Below are 19,565 nucleotides of genomic sequence, written 5' to 3'. Positions count from 1 at the left end.
TCCAGCACACAGCCATGCAATTTCCATAGACAAACATTGGCAGTAGAATAGGCCGTACTGAAGAGCTCAGTGACTTCCAATGTGGCACCGTCATAGGATGCCTCCTTTCCAACAAGTCAGTTTGTCAAATTTCTGCCCTGCTAAAGCTGCCCCAGTCAACTGTAAGTGCTGTTATTGTGAGGTGGAAAGGTCTAGGAGCAACAACGGCTTAGCCACGAAGTGGTAGGCCACACAAGCTCACAGAACGGTGCCGCCGAGTGCTGAAGCGCGTAAAAATCGTCTGTGCACAGTTGCAACACTCACTACCGAGTTCCAAACTGCCTCTGGAGGCAACGTCAGCACAAAAACTGTTCCCCAGGAGCTTCATGAAATGGGTTTCCATGGCCGAGCAGCCGTGCACAAGCCTAAGATCAGCATGCGCAATGCCATGTGTCGGCTGGAGTGGTGTAAAGCTCGCCGCCATTGGACTCTGGAACAGTGGAAACGCATTCTCTGGAGTGATGAATCACGCTTCACCATCTGGCAGTCCGACAGATGAATCTGGGTTTGTCGGATGCCAGGAGAACGCTACATGCCGGAATGCATAGTGCCAACTGTAAAGTTTGGAGGAGGAGGAATAATGGTCTGGGGCTGTTTTTCTTAGTTCGGGCTAGGCCCCTTAGTTCCTGTGAAGGGCAATCTTAATGCTACAGCATACAATGACATTCTAGACGATTGTGTGCTTCCAACTTTGTGGCAACAGTTTGGGGAAGACCCTTTCCCTTTCCTGTTTCAGCATGACAATGCCCCCCAATATATATATACATACATATATTGGAGGCATATATATATATATATATATATACATATATATATATATATATATATATATATATATATATATATATATATATATATATATACAGTGGTACCTCGGCTTACGAGTTTAATCCGTTCCGTGACGGAGCTCGTAAGCCAAATCGCTCGTAAGTCAAAGCAAATTTTCCCATTCAAATGCATTGAAATGCTATTAATCCGTTCCAGCCTCAAAAAAAAAACACCAATTTTTTTTGTTAGGTGCTTTTAAATAACAAAAATGTACTTTATAAATAACAAATAATGTATAAACAAGCACGACCTCGTATATACTGTACATAATACAAGAGAATGTAAAGAAATAAACTGGTTTTATTAAGCAGAGGAGAAGAGCATGCCAGGTGAGGTGTGCGTGTTGTCGACTTGGCGAGGCAGTACGATCGTACTCCTTCTACGATATGTACGATTTTGAAGCAGAAGGAGTCCATAAAGGCTATAACGCCAGCCAAGGGCGTTACGATTATTTCAAAGCTCCGGACCTCTATCCATGAAGATATGGAGAAGTTGTTGTTTGTGTGGTTGAAGGAGAAGCAGCTCGCAGGAGATACCGTGACCGAGAGCATCATGTGTTTGAAAAGATTGAAACTCGGATATCGAGCACGGACCACGAGGTGTTTTTTCTTTTTTCTTAATCTCGGTTTCAGTGAACTTTTGCTCTGTGCTCACGTGTACTGTACCTGTACCTGTAATGGTACGTCAGAGGATGGCACCTGTTGTCATCATATTAAGTGCAAGATGTTCTGCATCGTAAGTTGGTACACCGTGGTCTTTCGGCGGTGTTTAAGCCGGCCGTCTTGGCTTCTGTCACCATTGGCATTGAGTCTTTCGATGTAGGTAGGTCGTTGTGTGCCGGTGCCTTGGCCGAATTCCTTCATTGCTGCATTGTTAGCTCACCTGGTTTTTTATACCACATCTTTGGTTATCGGATCAGCGAATGACGTCATCTCCAAAGTATGGCTTATTCTCACTTGTCTTGGACGATCTTCTACTTCTAGCCTTCCACCGTGCATTTGGTGTCCACTGTACTTACTGTACAGTGCCTGGTAAAATTGATGTAATGGGTTTTTGACCGTCAACGCCATGAACCGTCATGAACCGTCATGAACCGTCATGAACCGTCATGAACCGTCATGAACCGTCAACGCCATGAACCGCTAACACTCAAAAGCCCATTTATCGCGCCTTATAAAGCAAAACGCAAACCGAAAGCCATGCCTCTCAAGCGAGGCGTGCTTCCGTGGTCACGTGATCCACAGGTGTAGCTCATTATACCCGCACGCGCGACACGCTTTGGCGGTCACGTGACCAGCCACTCTGGAGGCGGGGATCCCCGCCGATGACGTCACCGGCTGGAGCAAGGAGATTCCTCGCTCATGTATTTCGACGATTGCGTGTTTTATATCCAAGCAGAGATGCTTTCACAGCAAGATAACCACGTGACCGGAACCGGAAGCCACAACCGGAAAATTCAAAAAAATAAATTTTTTGAGCTCGTACATCGGATCTCGGCTCGTATCCCAAAGCAACAAACCGCCCGAGCGACGGCTCGTATCCCGAAAAACTCGTACGTTGGGGCACTCGTAAGCCGAGGTACCACTGTATATATATATATATATATATACACACAGTCATACCCCGTTTTACGCCATTTCGACCTACGTCAAATCCGACTTTACGCCACTCTTCTAGAGTAAATTTCAGTTCAGCGAACGTCATTATGTGCGACTTTACGTCACTCCTACGGACGTGAAAAAGAAAATTTTTCCTTAAAAATATATTTAAAATAAATAAAATAGTATATAAATTAACAATAAAAGAAGCTAAAAAACAATTTAAAATGCAATAAAAAGCACATTAAAAAAATATATAAATGTACGTACAGTATACTGTACGTACGCGCAGCTTCTGGTTCTCATTCAAAACAGAGGCGACGTACAATATTCCTTTACTGTGTCTGTGTTAGCCATGGGTCCTAAGAAGGATAATGCTAGTGTTTCCAAGCGTAATGTGGTTACGATGGAAGATAAGTTAAATCTGATTAAAAGGTATGAAAAAGGTAAAAAATGTGTCGGTGATAGCGCATAGACCTTATCGCGAATCGGAACCGCAATGCGTCATGGGATCGGAAAGGGGCAATAGCGCCGCCGGCGGTCGCTGTCACTTTGACAGATTGCTTGTTTACATTGACACACTACTTGATCCTTACCACTTTAAACTACTGTTAGGACTTTTTTTACTGTGACAAATTAACTGTGAACTGTGATCAGCTCATGAGCCAGTATTTGCAAGCCAAGGACACCGTCACAAAACTGAAAGCCGCCATTGCAGTATGTAACAAGAAGCTTACTGTTTCGGACATAGCAAACTGTGATGAACTTGTGAAACTTTATACAGGTTTACCTAGTTATGACCTGTTTAAGTGGTTATTAGCAGAAGTATCCCCTCATGCACAGAACCTTCATTATTATAAGGGGAAATTATCAATGGAAGACAAGACCTGGCAAATAAACAATACTACAAAACTCGGAGTTAAGCGATCTCAATCTTTAGAGGATCAACTACTCATGACACTCATGAAGCTTCGGCTTAATCTTTGCGAGGAGGACCTCGCATTTCGCTTTGGATTAGGACAAAGCACCGTTTCCCAAGTTTTGTTCGCAAGTGTACAGCCAATATAAGTCAAGACCTATTCTCAAGTGCCTTGTTGGTATTACACCTAGCGGAACAATTTCATACATTTCCAAACCTACAGGAGGAAACACGTCGGACAAGAAAATTGTAAAGATGACGAACATTGTAGACACTAGACAGGTTCCAGCCCGGCGATATTTGTATGGCCGATCGAGGTTTCAACATTCAGGAACTGTTCTTGCATAAGCAGGTTGTTTCTCTTCTCCAATGGGAACACCCCTTCCCCTCAAATATTTCTTTAAATCGCTGGATTTTAATGCCAAAAAACGCTGAATTTCTTTCACATTAGCCATCTTCCTTTCCGTAAACACAGCGTCGATCGTAGACAGATGCTTCCTCTTCTGGGTTCGTGTTTACCTTTGCCCCCTTTTCGATCCCATCATGCTTTGCGGTGGAGCGCCCTCTGTTGATATTTACCGATTCGCGATAAGGTCTATGCCTTAGGGCTGCCACGGTCGACGGTATCGACCATCATTCATGATAGGGAACATATTCTCGCATACGTCACTGAAAAAGCGCCGCCGGCTAAGACTGCTAAAATGTGTGTTTGTGTTCAGAAGAGATGCCATGTTTAAGGTGAATAACATAATCATTAATTTTATTTATTATTCCTTACAAATTCATTTATTAATTGTGTTCATTACTCATTAAAAAATATGACTAAAATGTGTTTTTAGTGTTCTTTAAGGTTTAGCGATAGTTATATACTTTCGCGAGTTATTTACTCTAGTTTTACGGTGTTTGTCTTCACTTTAAGGCTTTTTTTTTTTTTTTTTTGTATACAAGATCGAGGCTCGTGAAAGAGCTAAAAGGCATTACGCCCGGTTTACGTCAAAACCCGAGTTACGTCATGGCTTATGGAACCAATTAATGACGTAGGCCGGGGTATTACTGTATATATATATATATATATATATATATGTATATATATATATATATATATATATATATATATATATACAGACTTGGCATTTAATATGGAATATTTTTTTTGTGGGGGTGAACTTACTTTTCAAGATGTCTTAGAACCAAAAGTTAATTGGAATTATGTTGAAATTATTCTAGATTTTGTTAATGTGACCTTTAAAAGAAACAAAAACCACATTTGACATTTCGAAACAAATAAATTGATCCTTGAAAGTGATGTAAACTGATATCGAACTCAATTCATGGACAGTACTGTGTTAAACTTCTGTACGTTTTCCAGAAGTATCTCTTTATTTTGCACATTAGCCAATTTTTTTTTAACAAAAACAAAAGTTAAATTACGACTGGGATTACGGACAGTAAAATTACAGTTCAGTACTTCGTGTAACCCCCACGAGCATTCAGGAGAGCACGTACACGTTGAGGCATGCTGTTCACGAGATTTGCCAAGGTTTGGACAGGAATCGCTTGCCATGCAGTGACAATAGCCTGCTGCAATTCACGCACATAGGTCGGCTGCTGGTCCAAGTGGTCGATTCGACGCGTTAATTCTGCCCACAAGTTCTCTATCGGATTCATATCCGGGGACATGGCAGGCCACTCCATATGCTCTACACCACGGTCAGCAAGAAAGTGTTGGATCATGCGAGCATGATGAGGCTGTGCATTGTCATCTTGGAAGACAAAGTTTCCTAGAAAGGCTGCACGAGCAAATGGAAGCAATGTTTCTTCCAGAATGGCCCTGTACTTGAACTGGTTCAGGTTTCCATTCAGAACAACTAGGTCAGTTTTGCCCCCTGCATGAAAAGCAGCCCAAACGGTCACCCCACCACCTCCAGCTTGGACTCTTGGCACTATACAATCTTTGTTGTAGGCTTCATGCACTTCTCTGCACACTCGGACGCGGCCATCTTGACGATAGACCAGAAATCTAGACTCGTCACTGAAGATCACGTGATTCCAGTGTCCTGGCTGCCATTGACGGTGCTCTCTGGCCCACTGCAATCGGCGCTGGCGGTGTTGTCTGGTCAGGCGTGGCTTTCTCAGGGGACGCCTGGCACGATAGCCTGCTTGAACCAGTCGTTGGTTGACTAGCCTTCTGGATACAGGCACATTTTTCAGTTGCTGCCACTCAGCCCTAAGCCGATTAGCTGACTTGGTACGGCCATTGCGGACTAACCGGTGCAGCTGGCGATCATCCCTCCTTGTGGTTCTGCGGGGACGTCCTGGCCTCGGTATTGGAGTAGGGACACCCCTCTGAACATTTCGTTTCAGGATCTTTGACACCTGACCTTGAGTGATGCCATACTCCCGAGCAATAGCACGCTGTTTCATGCCGTAATTTCGTAAAGCCACCACTCCATGACAAACAGCATTGTCGAGTTGACGGACCATCTCCAGAGGAAGCGGCAATAACTTTTGGAGACGTGCAGCAGTTGTTTTCCACTAATACAGAACGCAACAACCCTTGTATACCCGACTGTGAAGCCAATCATCAAATGCACCTGTCCGTACATTTTGCCACGCCACCTGTGATATAATCCTGTTGTTGACCTCTTGCTGCGACAGACAATCAGTGACATGGTTCTTTTTCCAAATAAATCACCAAAGTGTAAAATAAACTCACCAGATTGATATACTGAGTTAAGAAAGTAAACCCAAGTCAAGAAAAAAAAATAATCCATATTAAATGCCAAGTCTGTATATATATATATATATATATATATCAATAAATATACACCAACAACTGGGAGAATGACAAACAAGCAGGAAAATACAAACGTAATTGGACAGAGTGGGGATAGACAAAGAAGGTTCATTGAAATGGATAAGAAGATGTCAGCTCAACTGTGACAGAGAACGAATCAAAATAAATGCCCAACATCAAGGACACTAAAACCACCGTTTAGAGGCCATTTTTCCCCGCAAAGCGGGGGTTGGCCTTTTCGGGGACCGTGGTAGTTGTTGTTTTTTGGTCCCCTTTTTGAAGCAATGTTTTACGGCCGGATGCCCTTCCTGACGCCAACCCTTTTTGCCGCCTTCAACGACAAACAGGGAATTACCAGTGAACTGGTACTCAATTAGCCGACCTCGGAAGGATGACAGGCTGAGTCAACCCCCCTGGCATTAATTCGGCGATCGACTGAGATTCGAACCCAGGATCCTAGGATCCTAAGCCGGCACCCTAGCCGCTAGCCCAACACCAGGCAAATCTCTTGTAAAATGTGTGTAAAAGTGGCAAATATATTGAAAATGTGTGTAAAAGTGGCAAATATCATGTAAAATGTGTGTAAAAGTGGCAAATATATTGTAAAATGTGTGTAAAAGTGGCAAGTCTCTTGTAAAATGTGTGTAAAAGTGGCAAATAGATTGAAAACACTGAAACCATATGATTGAAAACATATGAAAACCAGGGATTCAAGGACACTACACCAATGGATTAAAAAAGATGGCGGGACTTAGTCAATCGGACAAGTGAAGATTATACAAAGGAAAAACAGAAAGCATGAGTCGCCTCCTATCGTGATGTAAAAACACTCATGTCAGAGCGGGTGTACACCCAAAGGCACAACAAGGTATGTAGAGTAATCCACTGGCACATCTACAGAAATTTCAATATCCCAGTTCTACAAAACTCATGGAAACATGAATCAAAGCCAATCATTGAGAACAAGGAAGTAATGTTCACGTATGGTCTGATGATCCCATCAAGTGTGAACATATAAAACAAAGCAATCCGATCGGATATTGTTCTCGTACTTAAGTATAAAAAAGGAAAAGGTGGCATTACTGATTGAAGCTTTATTACCCAGTAATTTTGGTCTAAATAACTCAGAAACCAGCAATGGGAATGATAAAGAAGAACCTTACGAAGACCCTACAGACAATCTCTGTGAACATTACCACAAAGAAACTGAAGTTGTAAGCTGTCCGGGGCTCGGTGACATTCCTGAAAAGAGTCCTGGGAACAAATCTTTGAGAACAAGAAAACTTGGCACAGCTTGGTCCATGAATCATGACCCCTTACTGAAACTAAAGTGGATACGTTGATACCTGGGAGGACTCCGTTCCACCTACTGAAACCACATATGGAGATAACCAACGAAACACACACATGCGCACACACACGCATATACACGCACACGCACATCCGGAAGTTACACCATGGCAATTGGTTTTATATCTCCAATAACTGTTTTTGTCTTATTTTTCCGACTATCCGTTGAATATTATTAGCTTATCTGGAATTGGAATTCCAGATAAGGAATTGTCATCGTGCACTGTCCATTTGTCAATCGCCTATTTTGACTTGTCCGGCCAAACCGCCAGGTTGATCCGGTTGAAATTTGACATCACAGTTCTGCTCCTAACTGATAACGGGGATGACAAAGCTCGTTCTGGTCATTGGAACGCCGACTGCGAGCCAGGCCTAATCGCCCAGCATCAGTGCCCGACCTCACTGATGCTCTTGTGGCTGCATGGAAGCAAATCCCCGCAGCAATGTTCCAACATCCAGTGGAAAGCCTTCCCAGAAGAGTGGAGGCTGTTATATCAGCAAAGGGGGGACCAACTCCATATTGATGCCCATGATTTTGGAATGAGATGTTCGACGAGCACATAGGGGTGTGATGTTCGGGTGTCCACATACTTTTGGCCATGTAGTGTATAATCTGCTAATGAATGGCTTTTATTTATTTTAACAGTGTCTCATGTGGGAGAGTTTGCAAGTACGTACTGTAGATGTGATCAATAAGTCTATGGCTTTATTTTAACAATGTTTCCCCATTTTCCATGGACGACAGTCTAGATGTTTTAACTGAAGTCACCGTTATTTTTTCATGTTCGGCAATTAAACTCATGGATATTATTTGAAGGATGAAAGACTTTCCATTTGAGAAATAGAAACAGGGTTAGAGTTTAACCTCACCCTAACATTAACATAGGACATGGGATTTTAAAATGTTTTTATGCCTAAGCTGACGAAGTCGCCAGAGATATTATGTTTTCAGGTTGTACGTCCGTCCGTCCATCCGTCATTCGTGCATCGGTCCGTCCATCCGTGTGTCAGTGATAGGTTTCCCATACCATGATAACTTAAAGGCTGAAGGGATCTAAGACAAACGTGGTACAACTATGTATTATGATGTAAAGGTAAACTGATTAGATTTTGCCTTCAAGGGTCAGAGGTCATGTCTGGGAAAAATATCTGTCTCTTCTTCCACCTCATTTGTGGTCTTGCGCCCTCTACCCTCTCCGTACCTGTCCCCTCCAACCCTTCTACCCTCCCCCCAATAATCTACAGGACGCACACGGTCCACCATCATCCCCTTTATGGTGAAATTACCTAAATCCAGGATAATTGCACAACTCCACTCATTTGCTCCTCTCTTTTCCTTCCACACTCTCTTCAATATCATTCTTCCCTCCCAGCCTTCAAGACGTGTTCACCACCATCTCAGGTCACCCGCCACCCAAAGCCATGATCTTTTCTACCCCTGTTAAACCACCTCCACCCTCCAAAAAATGTTGCTTATGTTTCCATCTTTTCCACCCCTTGCGATCTCCCTTACCCCTCATCGTTACCTGCATCCCTTGTTTGTCTGTCTCAGTCTACTTATTTATTTTTAATGGACGACATTTCAAAAGTTAAGCAATGCTTGAACTTATCATTATCAAATTTTCACTTTGCATTTTTATATGATTTAAATACACCAGGAAGCAACAAATGGAGCTTCCATGATTTCCCAAGAATTTATACAGGTCCAGCTTCTCCTGTTTTTACAATGTTCTAAAGCTTGTGGAAGAGATTTGATTTGATTTCTCATCCATGATTTTCCAGGAATTTATACAGGTCCAGCTTCTCCTGTTTGTACAATGTTCAAAACCTTGTGGAAGAGATTTGATTTGATTTTCGTCCAAGATTTCCCAGGAATTTATACAGGACCAGCTTGTCCTGTTTTAACAATGTTCTAAAGCTTGTGGAAGAGATTTGATTTGATTTCTCTTCCAAGATTTCCCAGGAATTTATACAGGTCCAGCTTGTCCTGTTTTCACAATGTTCTGAGGTTCGTAGAAGAGATTTGATTTGATTTCTCATCCAAGATTTCCCATGAATTTATACAGGTCCAGCTTGTCCTGTTTTCACAATGTTCTACGGTTCGTAGAAGAGATTTGATTTGATTTCTCATCCAAGATTTCCCAGGAATTTATACAGGTCCAGCTTGTCCTGTTTTCACAATGTTCTACGGTTCGTAGAAGAGATTTGATTTGATTTCTCATCCAAGATTTCCCAGGAATTTATACAGGTCCAGCTTGTCCTGTTTTCACAATGTTCTGAGGTTCGTAGAAGAGATTTGATTTGATTTCTCATCCAAGATTTCCCATGAATTTATACAGGTCCAGCTTGTCCTGTTTTCACAATGTTCTACGGTTCGTAGAAGAGATTTGATTTGATTTCTCTTCCAAGATTTCCCAGGAATTTATACAGGTCCAGCTTGTCCTGTTTTCACAATGTTCTGAGGTTCGTAGAAGAGATTTGATTTGATTTCTCTTCCAAGATTTCCCAGGAATTTATACAGGTCCAGCTTGTCCTGTTTTCACAATGTTCTGAGGTTCATGGAAAAGATTTGATTTGATTTCTCATCCAAGATTTCCCAGGAATTTATACAGGTCCAGCTTGTCCTGTTTTCACAATGTTCTACGGTTCGTAGAAGAGATTTGATTTGATTTCTCTTCCAAGATTTCCCAGGAATTTATACAGGTCCAGCTTGTCCTGTTTTCACAATGTTCTGAGGTTCATGGAAAAGATTTGATTTGATTTCTCATCCAAGATTTCCCAGGAATTTATACAGGTCCAGCTTGTCCTGTTTTCACAATGTTCTGAGGTTCGTAGAAGAGATTTGATTTGATTTCTCTTCCAAGATTTCCGAGGAGTTTATACAGGTCCAGCTTGTCCTGTTTTCACAATGTTCTGAGGTTCGTAGAAGAGATTTGATTTGATTTCTCTTCCAAGATTTCCCAGGAATTTATACAGGTCCAGCTTGTCCTGTTTTTACAATGTTCTAAGGTTCGTAGAAGAGATTTGATTTGATTTCTCTTCCAAGATTTCCGAGGAGTTTATACAGGTCCAGCTTGTCCTGTTTTCACAATGTTCTGAGGTTCGTAGAAGAGATTTGATTTGATTTCTCATCCAAGATTTCCCATGAATTTATACAGGTCCAGCTTGTCCTGTTTTCACAATGTTCTGAGGTTCGTAGAAGAGATTTGATTTGATTTCTCTTCCAAGATTTCCGAGGAGTTTATACAGGTCCAGCTTGTCCTGTTTTCACAATGTTCTGAGGTTCGTAGAAGAGATTTGATTTGATTTCTCATCCAAGATTTCCCAGGAATTTATACAGGTCCAGCTTGTCCTGTTTTCACAATGTTCTGAGGTTCGTAGAAGAGATTTGATTTGATTTCTCTTCCAAGATTTCCGAGGAGTTTATACAGGTCCAGCTTGTCCTGTTTTCACAATGTTCTGAGGTTCGTAGAAGAGATTTGATTTGATTTCTCTTCCAAGATTTCCCAGGAATTTATACAGGTCCAGCTTGTCCTGTTTTCACAATGTTCTGAGGTTCGTAGAAGAGATTTGATTTGATTTCTCATCCAAGATTTCCCATGAATTTATACAGGTCCAGCTTGTCCTGTTTTCACAATGTTCTAAGGTTCGTAGAAGAGATTTGATTTGATTTCTCATCCAAGATTTCCCATGAATTTATACAGGTCCAGCTTGTCCTGTTTTCACAATGTTCTGAGGTTCGTAGAAGAGATTTGATTTGATTTCTCATCCAAGATTTCCCAGGAATTTATACAGGTCCAGCTTGTCCTGTTTTTACAATGTTCTAAGGTTCGTAGAAGAGATTTGATTTGATTTCTCTTCCAAGATTTCCGAGGAGTTTATACAGGTCCAGCTTGTCCTGTTTTCACAATGTTCTGAGGTTCGTAGAAGAGATTTGATTTGATTTCTCTTCCAAGATTTCCCAGGAATTTATACAGGTCCAGCTTGTCCTGTTTTTACAATGTTCTAAGGTTCGTAGAAGAGATTTGATTTGATTTCTCTTCCAAGATTTCCGAGGAGTTTATACAGGTCCAGCTTGTCCTGTTTTCACAATGTTCTGAGGTTCGTAGAAGAGATTTGATTTGATTTCTCATCCAAGATTTCCCATGAATTTATACAGGTCCAGCTTGTCCTGTTTTCACAATGTTCTGAGGTTCGTAGAAGAGATTTGATTTGATTTCTCTTCCAAGATTTCCGAGGAGTTTATACAGGTCCAGCTTGTCCTGTTTTCACAATGTTCTGAGGTTCGTAGAAGAGATTTGATTTGATTTCTCATCCAAGATTTCCCAGGAATTTATACAGGTCCAGCTTGTCCTGTTTTCACAATGTTCTGAGGTTCGTAGAAGAGATTTGATTTGATTTCTCTTCCAAGATTTCCCAGGAATTTATACAGGTCCAGCTTGTCCTGTTTTCACAATGTTCTGAGGTTCGTAGAAGAGATTTGATTTGATTTCTCTTCCAAGATTTCCGAGGAGTTTATACAGGTCCAGCTTGTCCTGTTTTCACAATGTTCTGAGGTTCGTAGAAGAGATTTGATTTGATTTCTCTTCCAAGATTTCCCAGGAATTTATACAGGTCCAGCTTGTCCTGTTTTCACAATGTTCTGAGGTTCGTAGAAGAGATTTGATTTGATTTCTCATCCAAGATTTCCCATGAATTTATACAGGTCCAGCTTGTCCTGTTTTCACAATGTTCTAAGGTTCGTAGAAGAGATTTGATTTGATTTCTCATCCAAGATTTCCCATGAATTTATACAGGTCCAGCTTGTCCTGTTTTCACAATGTTCTGAGGTTCGTAGAAGAGATTTGATTTGATTTCTCATCCAAGATTTCCCAGGAATTTATACAGGTCCAGCTTGTCCTGTTTTCACAATGTTCTGAGGTTCGTAGAAGAGATTTGATTTGATTTCTCTTCCAAGATTTCCCAGGAATTTATACAGGTCCAGCTTGTCCTGTTTTCACAATGTTCTGAGGTTCGTAGAAGAGATTTGATTTGATTTCTCTTCCAAGATTTCCGAGGAGTTTATACAGGTCCAGCTTGTCCTGTTTTCACAATGTTCTGAGGTTCGTAGAAGAGATTTGATTTGATTTCTCTTCCAAGATTTCCCAGGAATTTATACAGGTCCAGCTTGTCCTGTTTTCACAATGTTCTGAGGTTCGTAGAAGAGATTTGATTTGATTTCTCATCCAAGATTTCCCATGAATTTATACAGGTCCAGCTTGTCCTGTTTTCACAATGTTCTAAGGTTCGTAGAAGAGATTTGATTTGATTTCTCATCCAAGATTTCCCATGAATTTATACAGGTCCAGCTTGTCCTGTTTTCACAATGTTCTGAGGTTCGTAGAAGAGATTTGATTTGATTTCTCATCCAAGATTTCCCATGAATTTATACAGGTCCAGCTTGTCCTGTTTTCACAATGTTCTGAGGTTCGTAGAAGAGATTTGATTTGATTCCTCTTCCAAGATTTCCCAGGAATTTATACAGGTCCAGCTTGTCCTGTTTTCACAATGTTCTACGGTTCGTAGAAGAGATTTGATTTGATTTCTCTTCCAAGATTTCCCAGGAATTTATACAGGTCCAGCTTGTCCTGTTTTCACAATGTTCTAAGGTTCGTAGAAGAGATTTGATTGATTTCTCTTCCAAGATTTCCCAGGAATTTATACAGGTCCAGCTTGTCCTGTTTTCACAATGTTCTGAGGTTCGTAGAAGAGATTTGATTTGATTTCTCATCCAAGATTTCCCAGGAATTTATACAGGTCCAGCTTGTCCTGTTTTCACAATGTTCTGAGGTTCATAGAAGAGATTTGATTTGATTTCTCATCCAAGATTTCCCAGGAATTTATACAGGTCCAGCTTGTCCTGTTTTCACAATGTTCTGAGGTTCATAGAAGAGATTTGATTTGATTTCTCATCCAAGATTTCCCAGGAATTTATACAGGTCCAGCTTGCCCTGTTTTCACAATGTTCTGAGGTTCGTAGAAGAGATTTGATTTGATTTCTCATCCAAGATTTCCCAGGAATTTATACAGGTCCAGCTTGTCCTGTTTTCACAATGTTCTGAGGTTTGTAGAAGAGATTTGATTTGATTTCTCTTCCAAGATTTCCCAGGAATTTATACAGGTCCAGCTTGTCCTGTTTTCACAATGTTCTGAGGTTCGTAGAAGAGATTTGTTTGATTTCTCATCCAAGATTTCCCAGGAATTTATACAGGTCCAGCTTGTCTTGTTTTCACAATGTTCTAAGGTTCGTAGAAGAGATTTGTTTGATTTCTCATCCAAGATTTCTCAGGAATTTATACAGGTCCAGCTTGTCTTGTTTTCACAATGTTCTAAGGTTCGTAGAAGAGATTTGATTTGATTTCTCTTCCAAGATTTCCCAGGAGTTTATACAGGACCAGCTTGTCCTGTTTCCACAATGTTCTAAATTTCGTGGAAGAGATTTGATTCCATTTATCTTCCAAGATTTCCCAGGAGTTTATACAGGACCAGCTTGTCCTGTTTCCACAATGTTCTAAATTTTGTGGAAGAGATTTGATTCCATTTATCTTCCAAGATTTCCCAGGAGTTTATACAGGTCCAGCTTGTCCTGTTTTTACAATGTTCTGAGGTTCGAAGAAGAGATTTGATTTGATTTCTCTTCCAAGATTTCCCAGGAGTTTATACAGGACCAGCTTGTCCTGTTTCCACAATGTTCTAAATTTCGTGGAAGAGATTTGATTCCATTTATCTTCCAAGATTTCCCAGGAGTTTATACAGGACCAGCTTGTCCTGTTTCCACAATGTTCTAAATTTCGTGGAAGAGATTTGATTCCATTTATCTTCCAAGATTTCCCAGGAGTTTATACAGGTCCAGCTTGTCCTGTTTTTACAATGTTCTGAGGTTCGAAGAAGAGATTTGATTTGATTTCTCTTCCAAGATTTGCCAGGTGTTTATACAGGTCCAGCTTGTCCTGTTTTTACAATGTTATAAAGTTCGTGGAAGAGATTTGATTCCATTTATCTTCCAAGATTTCCCAGGAGTTTATACAGGTTCAGCTTGTCCTGTTTTTACCATGCACTAAGGTTCGTGGAGGTAAATGGAGTTGTAACTTGTCATGTATTAAAGATGTGCACATCCATTGACTCAGGATCAAGGAGTCCTAAAAAATGACCATGACACTATGGCTGACTCCAAGGTGATTTTGGAACCTTGAAGCAGTTACAGTGTCAAAAGGGTACGGCTTAAGGTGCACAAGAAGCTTCTGGTCTTGTTACCCTCACCGGAGGAGTTGGTATTGCATTTGCGTCCGTTTGTTTGTTTGTGTGTGTGTTTGTTTGTTTGTCTGTTTGTTTGTCCGTTTGTTTGTCCCTTTGTTTGTTTGTTTGTCCGTTGTTTGTTTGTTTGTTTGTGTGTTTGTTTGTTTGTGTGTTTGTTCGTTTGTTTTTCTGTTTGTTTTTTCGTTTGTTTGTTTGTTTGTCTGTTCGTTTGTCCGTTTGTTTGTTTGTCTGTTTATTTGTCCGTTTGTTTGTTTGTCTGTTTGTTTGTCCGTTTGTTTGCTTGTCTGTTTGTTTGTCCGTTTGTTTGTTTGTCCATTTGTTTGTTTGTCCATTTGTTTGTTTGTTTATCTGTCTGTCTGTTTGCCTGTTTGTCCACACAGAATATATATGATTTTCTCTGCAACTGTTGGTCTGATTGACAGGAAATTTCTACTGTAGATGCGCCTCCTCCTGTAGATTTTTTAAAATGATGATTATGACGTCGTAGGTCACGTGGTATGAGCGCCATCTTGGAAAAACCGAAAAACTTTGCACCTCTATATCTCCGAAAGCACTGCATAGAAAAAATTGAGACCTGGCTCATTGTAAAGAACTCTCCATGGGGAATAATATATGTTAATGATGATGTCATCGGTTCCTCCATTATGACGTCATACTTTGACAAGTACAAAATTTCATCAATCAAGATGAAATTTCTTGAGCGTCATCTATGGATAAATTGGTGGATACAATTTTTTATAATGATGACGTCATCGGTCACGTGGTTCAGCCGCCATATTTGTTTTAACAGAAAAGCCTTACAACCCACAAAAGACATGTCCTGGCGAGGGTCCGCAATCTCTGATTGCTCTTTCTTGTGTTTTTCGTTTTTTGCATTGCGGATGCAGCGAGTGGCCATGGCGGTTCAGGCGTGGTGGACCGTCAGCCAAGGTCGGTGCTGGGCAGCGACACGCAGGAGGTTGAGAAGCACCATATTTCGTTCTGCACAAAATGCCAGATGCTGTGCTTCCCCCTGCTCAAGGAAACCCACTTTATCCATGCTGTCGAGAAGGAAGGTTTGTATGATGCTTCACTTGCTCTCTTTGTGTTTTTTCTCACTCTGCCAACTTAAAGCTTGAATGAAAGTCCAATCAGGGTGCATCTTTGTGTCCTCATTCGGGTTTTCACTTGGGAAAAGGTTCAACCTGAAGGTCATTATCATGTCTACATAAGTAATATCAGGACTTTCACATATACGTGTATTTCTGAAAGAATTAGCAGAATGTTTCCTTCCTCCTTTATTAACATCCCAAACATTTTCCCTTAACCAAGCTCCTTTTCCTTTTCACCCTCATCCGTCCTAACAACCCACTTCCTCCCTTTCTTTTCTCAAGATATACTCCCCTCCATCCTCAAACATTTACCGAATATGCAGATGTGACAAAAGCCAATCGTTTTGACATTGAAGATGCATTGTATTGTATAGAAGATTTACCTAGTTGTTGTAATGTTGATCGAACCATGATGGATGAAGAATCTAAGAGACTCCATTATCACTGAAATTGCAAAAACCACAGAACAGAGAGCAGATATGCCACTAAACGTGCAGGTGATGCCACGACTCCAGTCCAAAGCATTGCAGAATACAGTGTTCCAGAACTGTTACTCAGCGCTATTTGTTCAGTTGCTTTGTAAAAATGTCTTGATTACAACTGGCAGTCTTCTGGGGAATGTACGACATGCAAAATGCAACATTTCTGTGAACTCGAGACAAGCAGGTTACACTCAACCTCGGTCTTTACGTCAATTTAGGTTGGGTGAACGTGGCATGCGGGTGTCGGAGGGGGGTGTCACCTGACAAACGGTCTCCCGTCGGTCGCACCGTGCCACCACGGGAACGTGGAGTCAACAACACCACACCCAGAATATCCGGGACCGTCTGGGGCACGATAATGGAAATAATCGGAGGGGCGCGTCGGATCACGTTGTGTATACATTCGGTATTGGATTTCGCGTGCGGGCCTCTCCTTGCGAGGCCAGCGAGGAAAACAAAGAAGGGCATCGCACTGATGACGCCATTTGAAGCACTCACAATGGTGTGCATTCTTTTCCATGGTGGGACGTGACGACGGTCATGCTTGGGCAAATTGTAGCGACAGTTGGTGTTAAACGTACGTTATTTTCACACTGAACGGAAGACATTTTCCGCAGGTGGATTTAATTGTTTGGAAGTCCACAATGACATTTGCTCTCCTCAAATCCGAGGCCTTTTGAGTGATTCAGCCAACGGATCAAGGCAGAATCTTCCTCAAAAGACCTTCAGGTGGAAATTTGTTTCATCCAACACTGTTCAAATGGGAAAGTTTACACTGACGCTTGGGGTTTGCTCTTAAAAAGTAAAACAATATGTCATTAGTATCAACAATGACCACGGGTGTCCACAAGCGCTGACTGACAAACTTCCAATCATTGTCCTTCAAAGACCTTCAAAATGTGACCACCCAGCTTATCCGGACTTGTACTTTGCAAAAGGTTGTAATGGCAGCCGCAGTGTGATTTGAGCTTGAACACGAAGATTGCCTGATGATAATGAACGGCTACATCAATTAATGTTATTATTACCCTGCGCTCGCCAAGCGAAAAGCAGGGTTAGGCGTTTGTGTGCGTCCGTCCGTACATGCATACGTGTCTGCATTTTTAAAATTCATTTTCTCGGCAACCGTTGGTCCGATTGACACGAAATTTTCCAGAGCAGCGCCTTCGCCTGCAGAATTTTTTTATTAATACTTATGACGTCATAGGTCACGCGGTACGGCCGCCATCTTTGAAAAACGTTACAACTCCATATCTCTGAAACCACTCAATGGAAAAATTTTAAACAAGGCTCATTGTCAAGTACTCCCCATGGGGAATAAGACATGTTAATGATGAGGCCATCAGTACCTTAATTATGACGTCATAATTCGACAAGTACAATGCTTGATTCGATCAGGATGATTTTTTTTTTTTCTCTGCAATTCTTGGTCTGATTGACATGAAAGTTTCATGAAAGGAGGACCTCCTCCTGCAGAATATTTTAATGATAACGATGACGTCATAGGTCATGTGGTACAGGCGCCATCTTGGAAAAACTTTGCACCTTTATATCTTTGAAACCACTCCATGGAAAAAATAGCAACATGGCTCGTTGTCAAGTACTCCCCATGTGGAATAAGATATGTTGATGATGATGTAATCGGTGCCTTCGTTATGACGTCATAATTCGACAAGTACAATGCTTGATTCGATCAGTATGAATTTTTTTTCTCTGCAACTGTTGGTCTGATGGACATGAAATTTTGACCAAAGGAGCGCTGCCTCCTGTAGAATATTTGAATGCTAATTATGACATCATAGGTCACGTGGTACAGGCACCATCTTGGAAGAACCAAAAAAACGATGCACCATCTCCAAAACTGCTCCATGGAAATAATTCAAACATGGCTCATTGTAAAGAACTCCGCATGGGGAATAAGTGTTATTAACGATGACATCATTGGTGCCGTAATTATGATGTCATAATTAGACAACGCTGAGTCTGATCAGTTTGAAATTTATTAAGCATGATCTATGCAACAATTATATAAGAGAATATAAATTTATGATGTCATCGCTCACGTGGTCTGGCAGCCATATTGGATTTTAAAAACGTTCAAAAACAGAAGAGTTGCCTCACGCCAAGTTGACTGTGCAGGGTACTTACCCGTGTGCAGGGTAAGTATTCCATGAATACCATCTGGTACCATCTAGAACAATAACTGTAAGCAGCGCATGTTGACAGCCTCATGTTCTCTGGCTTTTGTGGGTTTAGATTTTACACAAGTAATAATGGCAGTTTGTTTTTCCTTGATCAACCAAGACCTCCAAGGCTTGGCACCATGCCTTCTGGTAGGAATGATGAAACCTTACTATTATTCGACATATTAGATTTTTCAGGGTCCCTCACCATGAATAACACTTGACACAAACAAAGTCAATGGAAATCTGATACAACAAACCCGGGCAGTGTATAATCAGCAGAGGCCTACAGGCCTGATGTATTAGGCCCACCAGAAAACCAAGATGGCGGCCATATCATTTAATCTCTGTGCTTTGGTGGGTGGAGTCATGTGACAGATGTGGGTGTGGTCCTGCAGCTGTCTGGCCAATGGGTGCACATTTCAAAAATCGAACGCCAACAAGAACCACAATAACAACAACAACGTGATGCTCTTACAGGCCTGTGACTAAAAAAAAATTTAAGTGCATTTCAACGCTTTTATCTTCTTCAGAAATACTACACATGTTCTTCTTCTTCAAAACAATCTATTTCGCCTCTTCTTCACAAAGCTTTTTCAAAACTGTCACTGAAATGCTCGGCCCACATAGGTCACCAACCATCCTCCCGCATGTATAGCACCACATTTCTCTTCCACATGTATAGCACCACATTTCTCTCCCACATGTATAGCACCACATTTCTCTCCCACATGTATAGCACCACATTTCCCTCCCACATGTATAGCACCACATTTCTCTCCCACATGTATAGCACCACATTTCTCTTCCACATGTATAGCACCACATTTTTCTCCCACATGGATAGCACCACATTTCTCTCCCACATGTATAGCACCACATTTCTCTCCCACATGTATAGCACCACATTTCTCTCCCGCCTGTATATCACCACATTTCTCTATGCTTTCAACAATTAATTATATCTTATCTCCGTTCCCAT

At 41.3% G+C, this 19,565-nt stretch overlaps 1 protein-coding gene across 4 annotated transcripts in view; it reads left to right on the top strand.

The window, feature by feature from the left end:
* The window catches only part of LOC137425787 (fibroblast growth factor 13-like), a 264,740-nt gene that overhangs the window by 63,805 nt on the left and 181,370 nt on the right, over nucleotides 1–19,565 (top strand). For all 4 annotated transcript variants that reach the window (XR_013623014.1, XR_013623013.1, XM_078775378.1 and 1 more), the window contains one exon: nucleotides 15,715–15,882. Coding sequence is in view for 2 of the 4 variants with exons in the window: in XM_078775378.1 (XP_078631504.1) it covers nucleotides 15,715–15,882 (168 nt within the window). In the remaining 2 variants the exon portion in view is untranslated. The remainder of the gene's footprint in view (nucleotides 1–15,714; nucleotides 15,883–19,565) is intronic.

This window comes from Myxine glutinosa, chromosome 4 (genome assembly GCF_964187855.1).
Source record: "Myxine glutinosa chromosome 4, kmMyxGlut1.1, whole genome shotgun sequence".
Classification (NCBI taxonomy): Eukaryota; Metazoa; Chordata; class Myxini; order Myxiniformes; family Myxinidae; genus Myxine; species Myxine glutinosa.
Note: the sequence above shows the minus strand (reverse complement) of the source record. Positions and strands in the feature narration are given on the sequence as shown.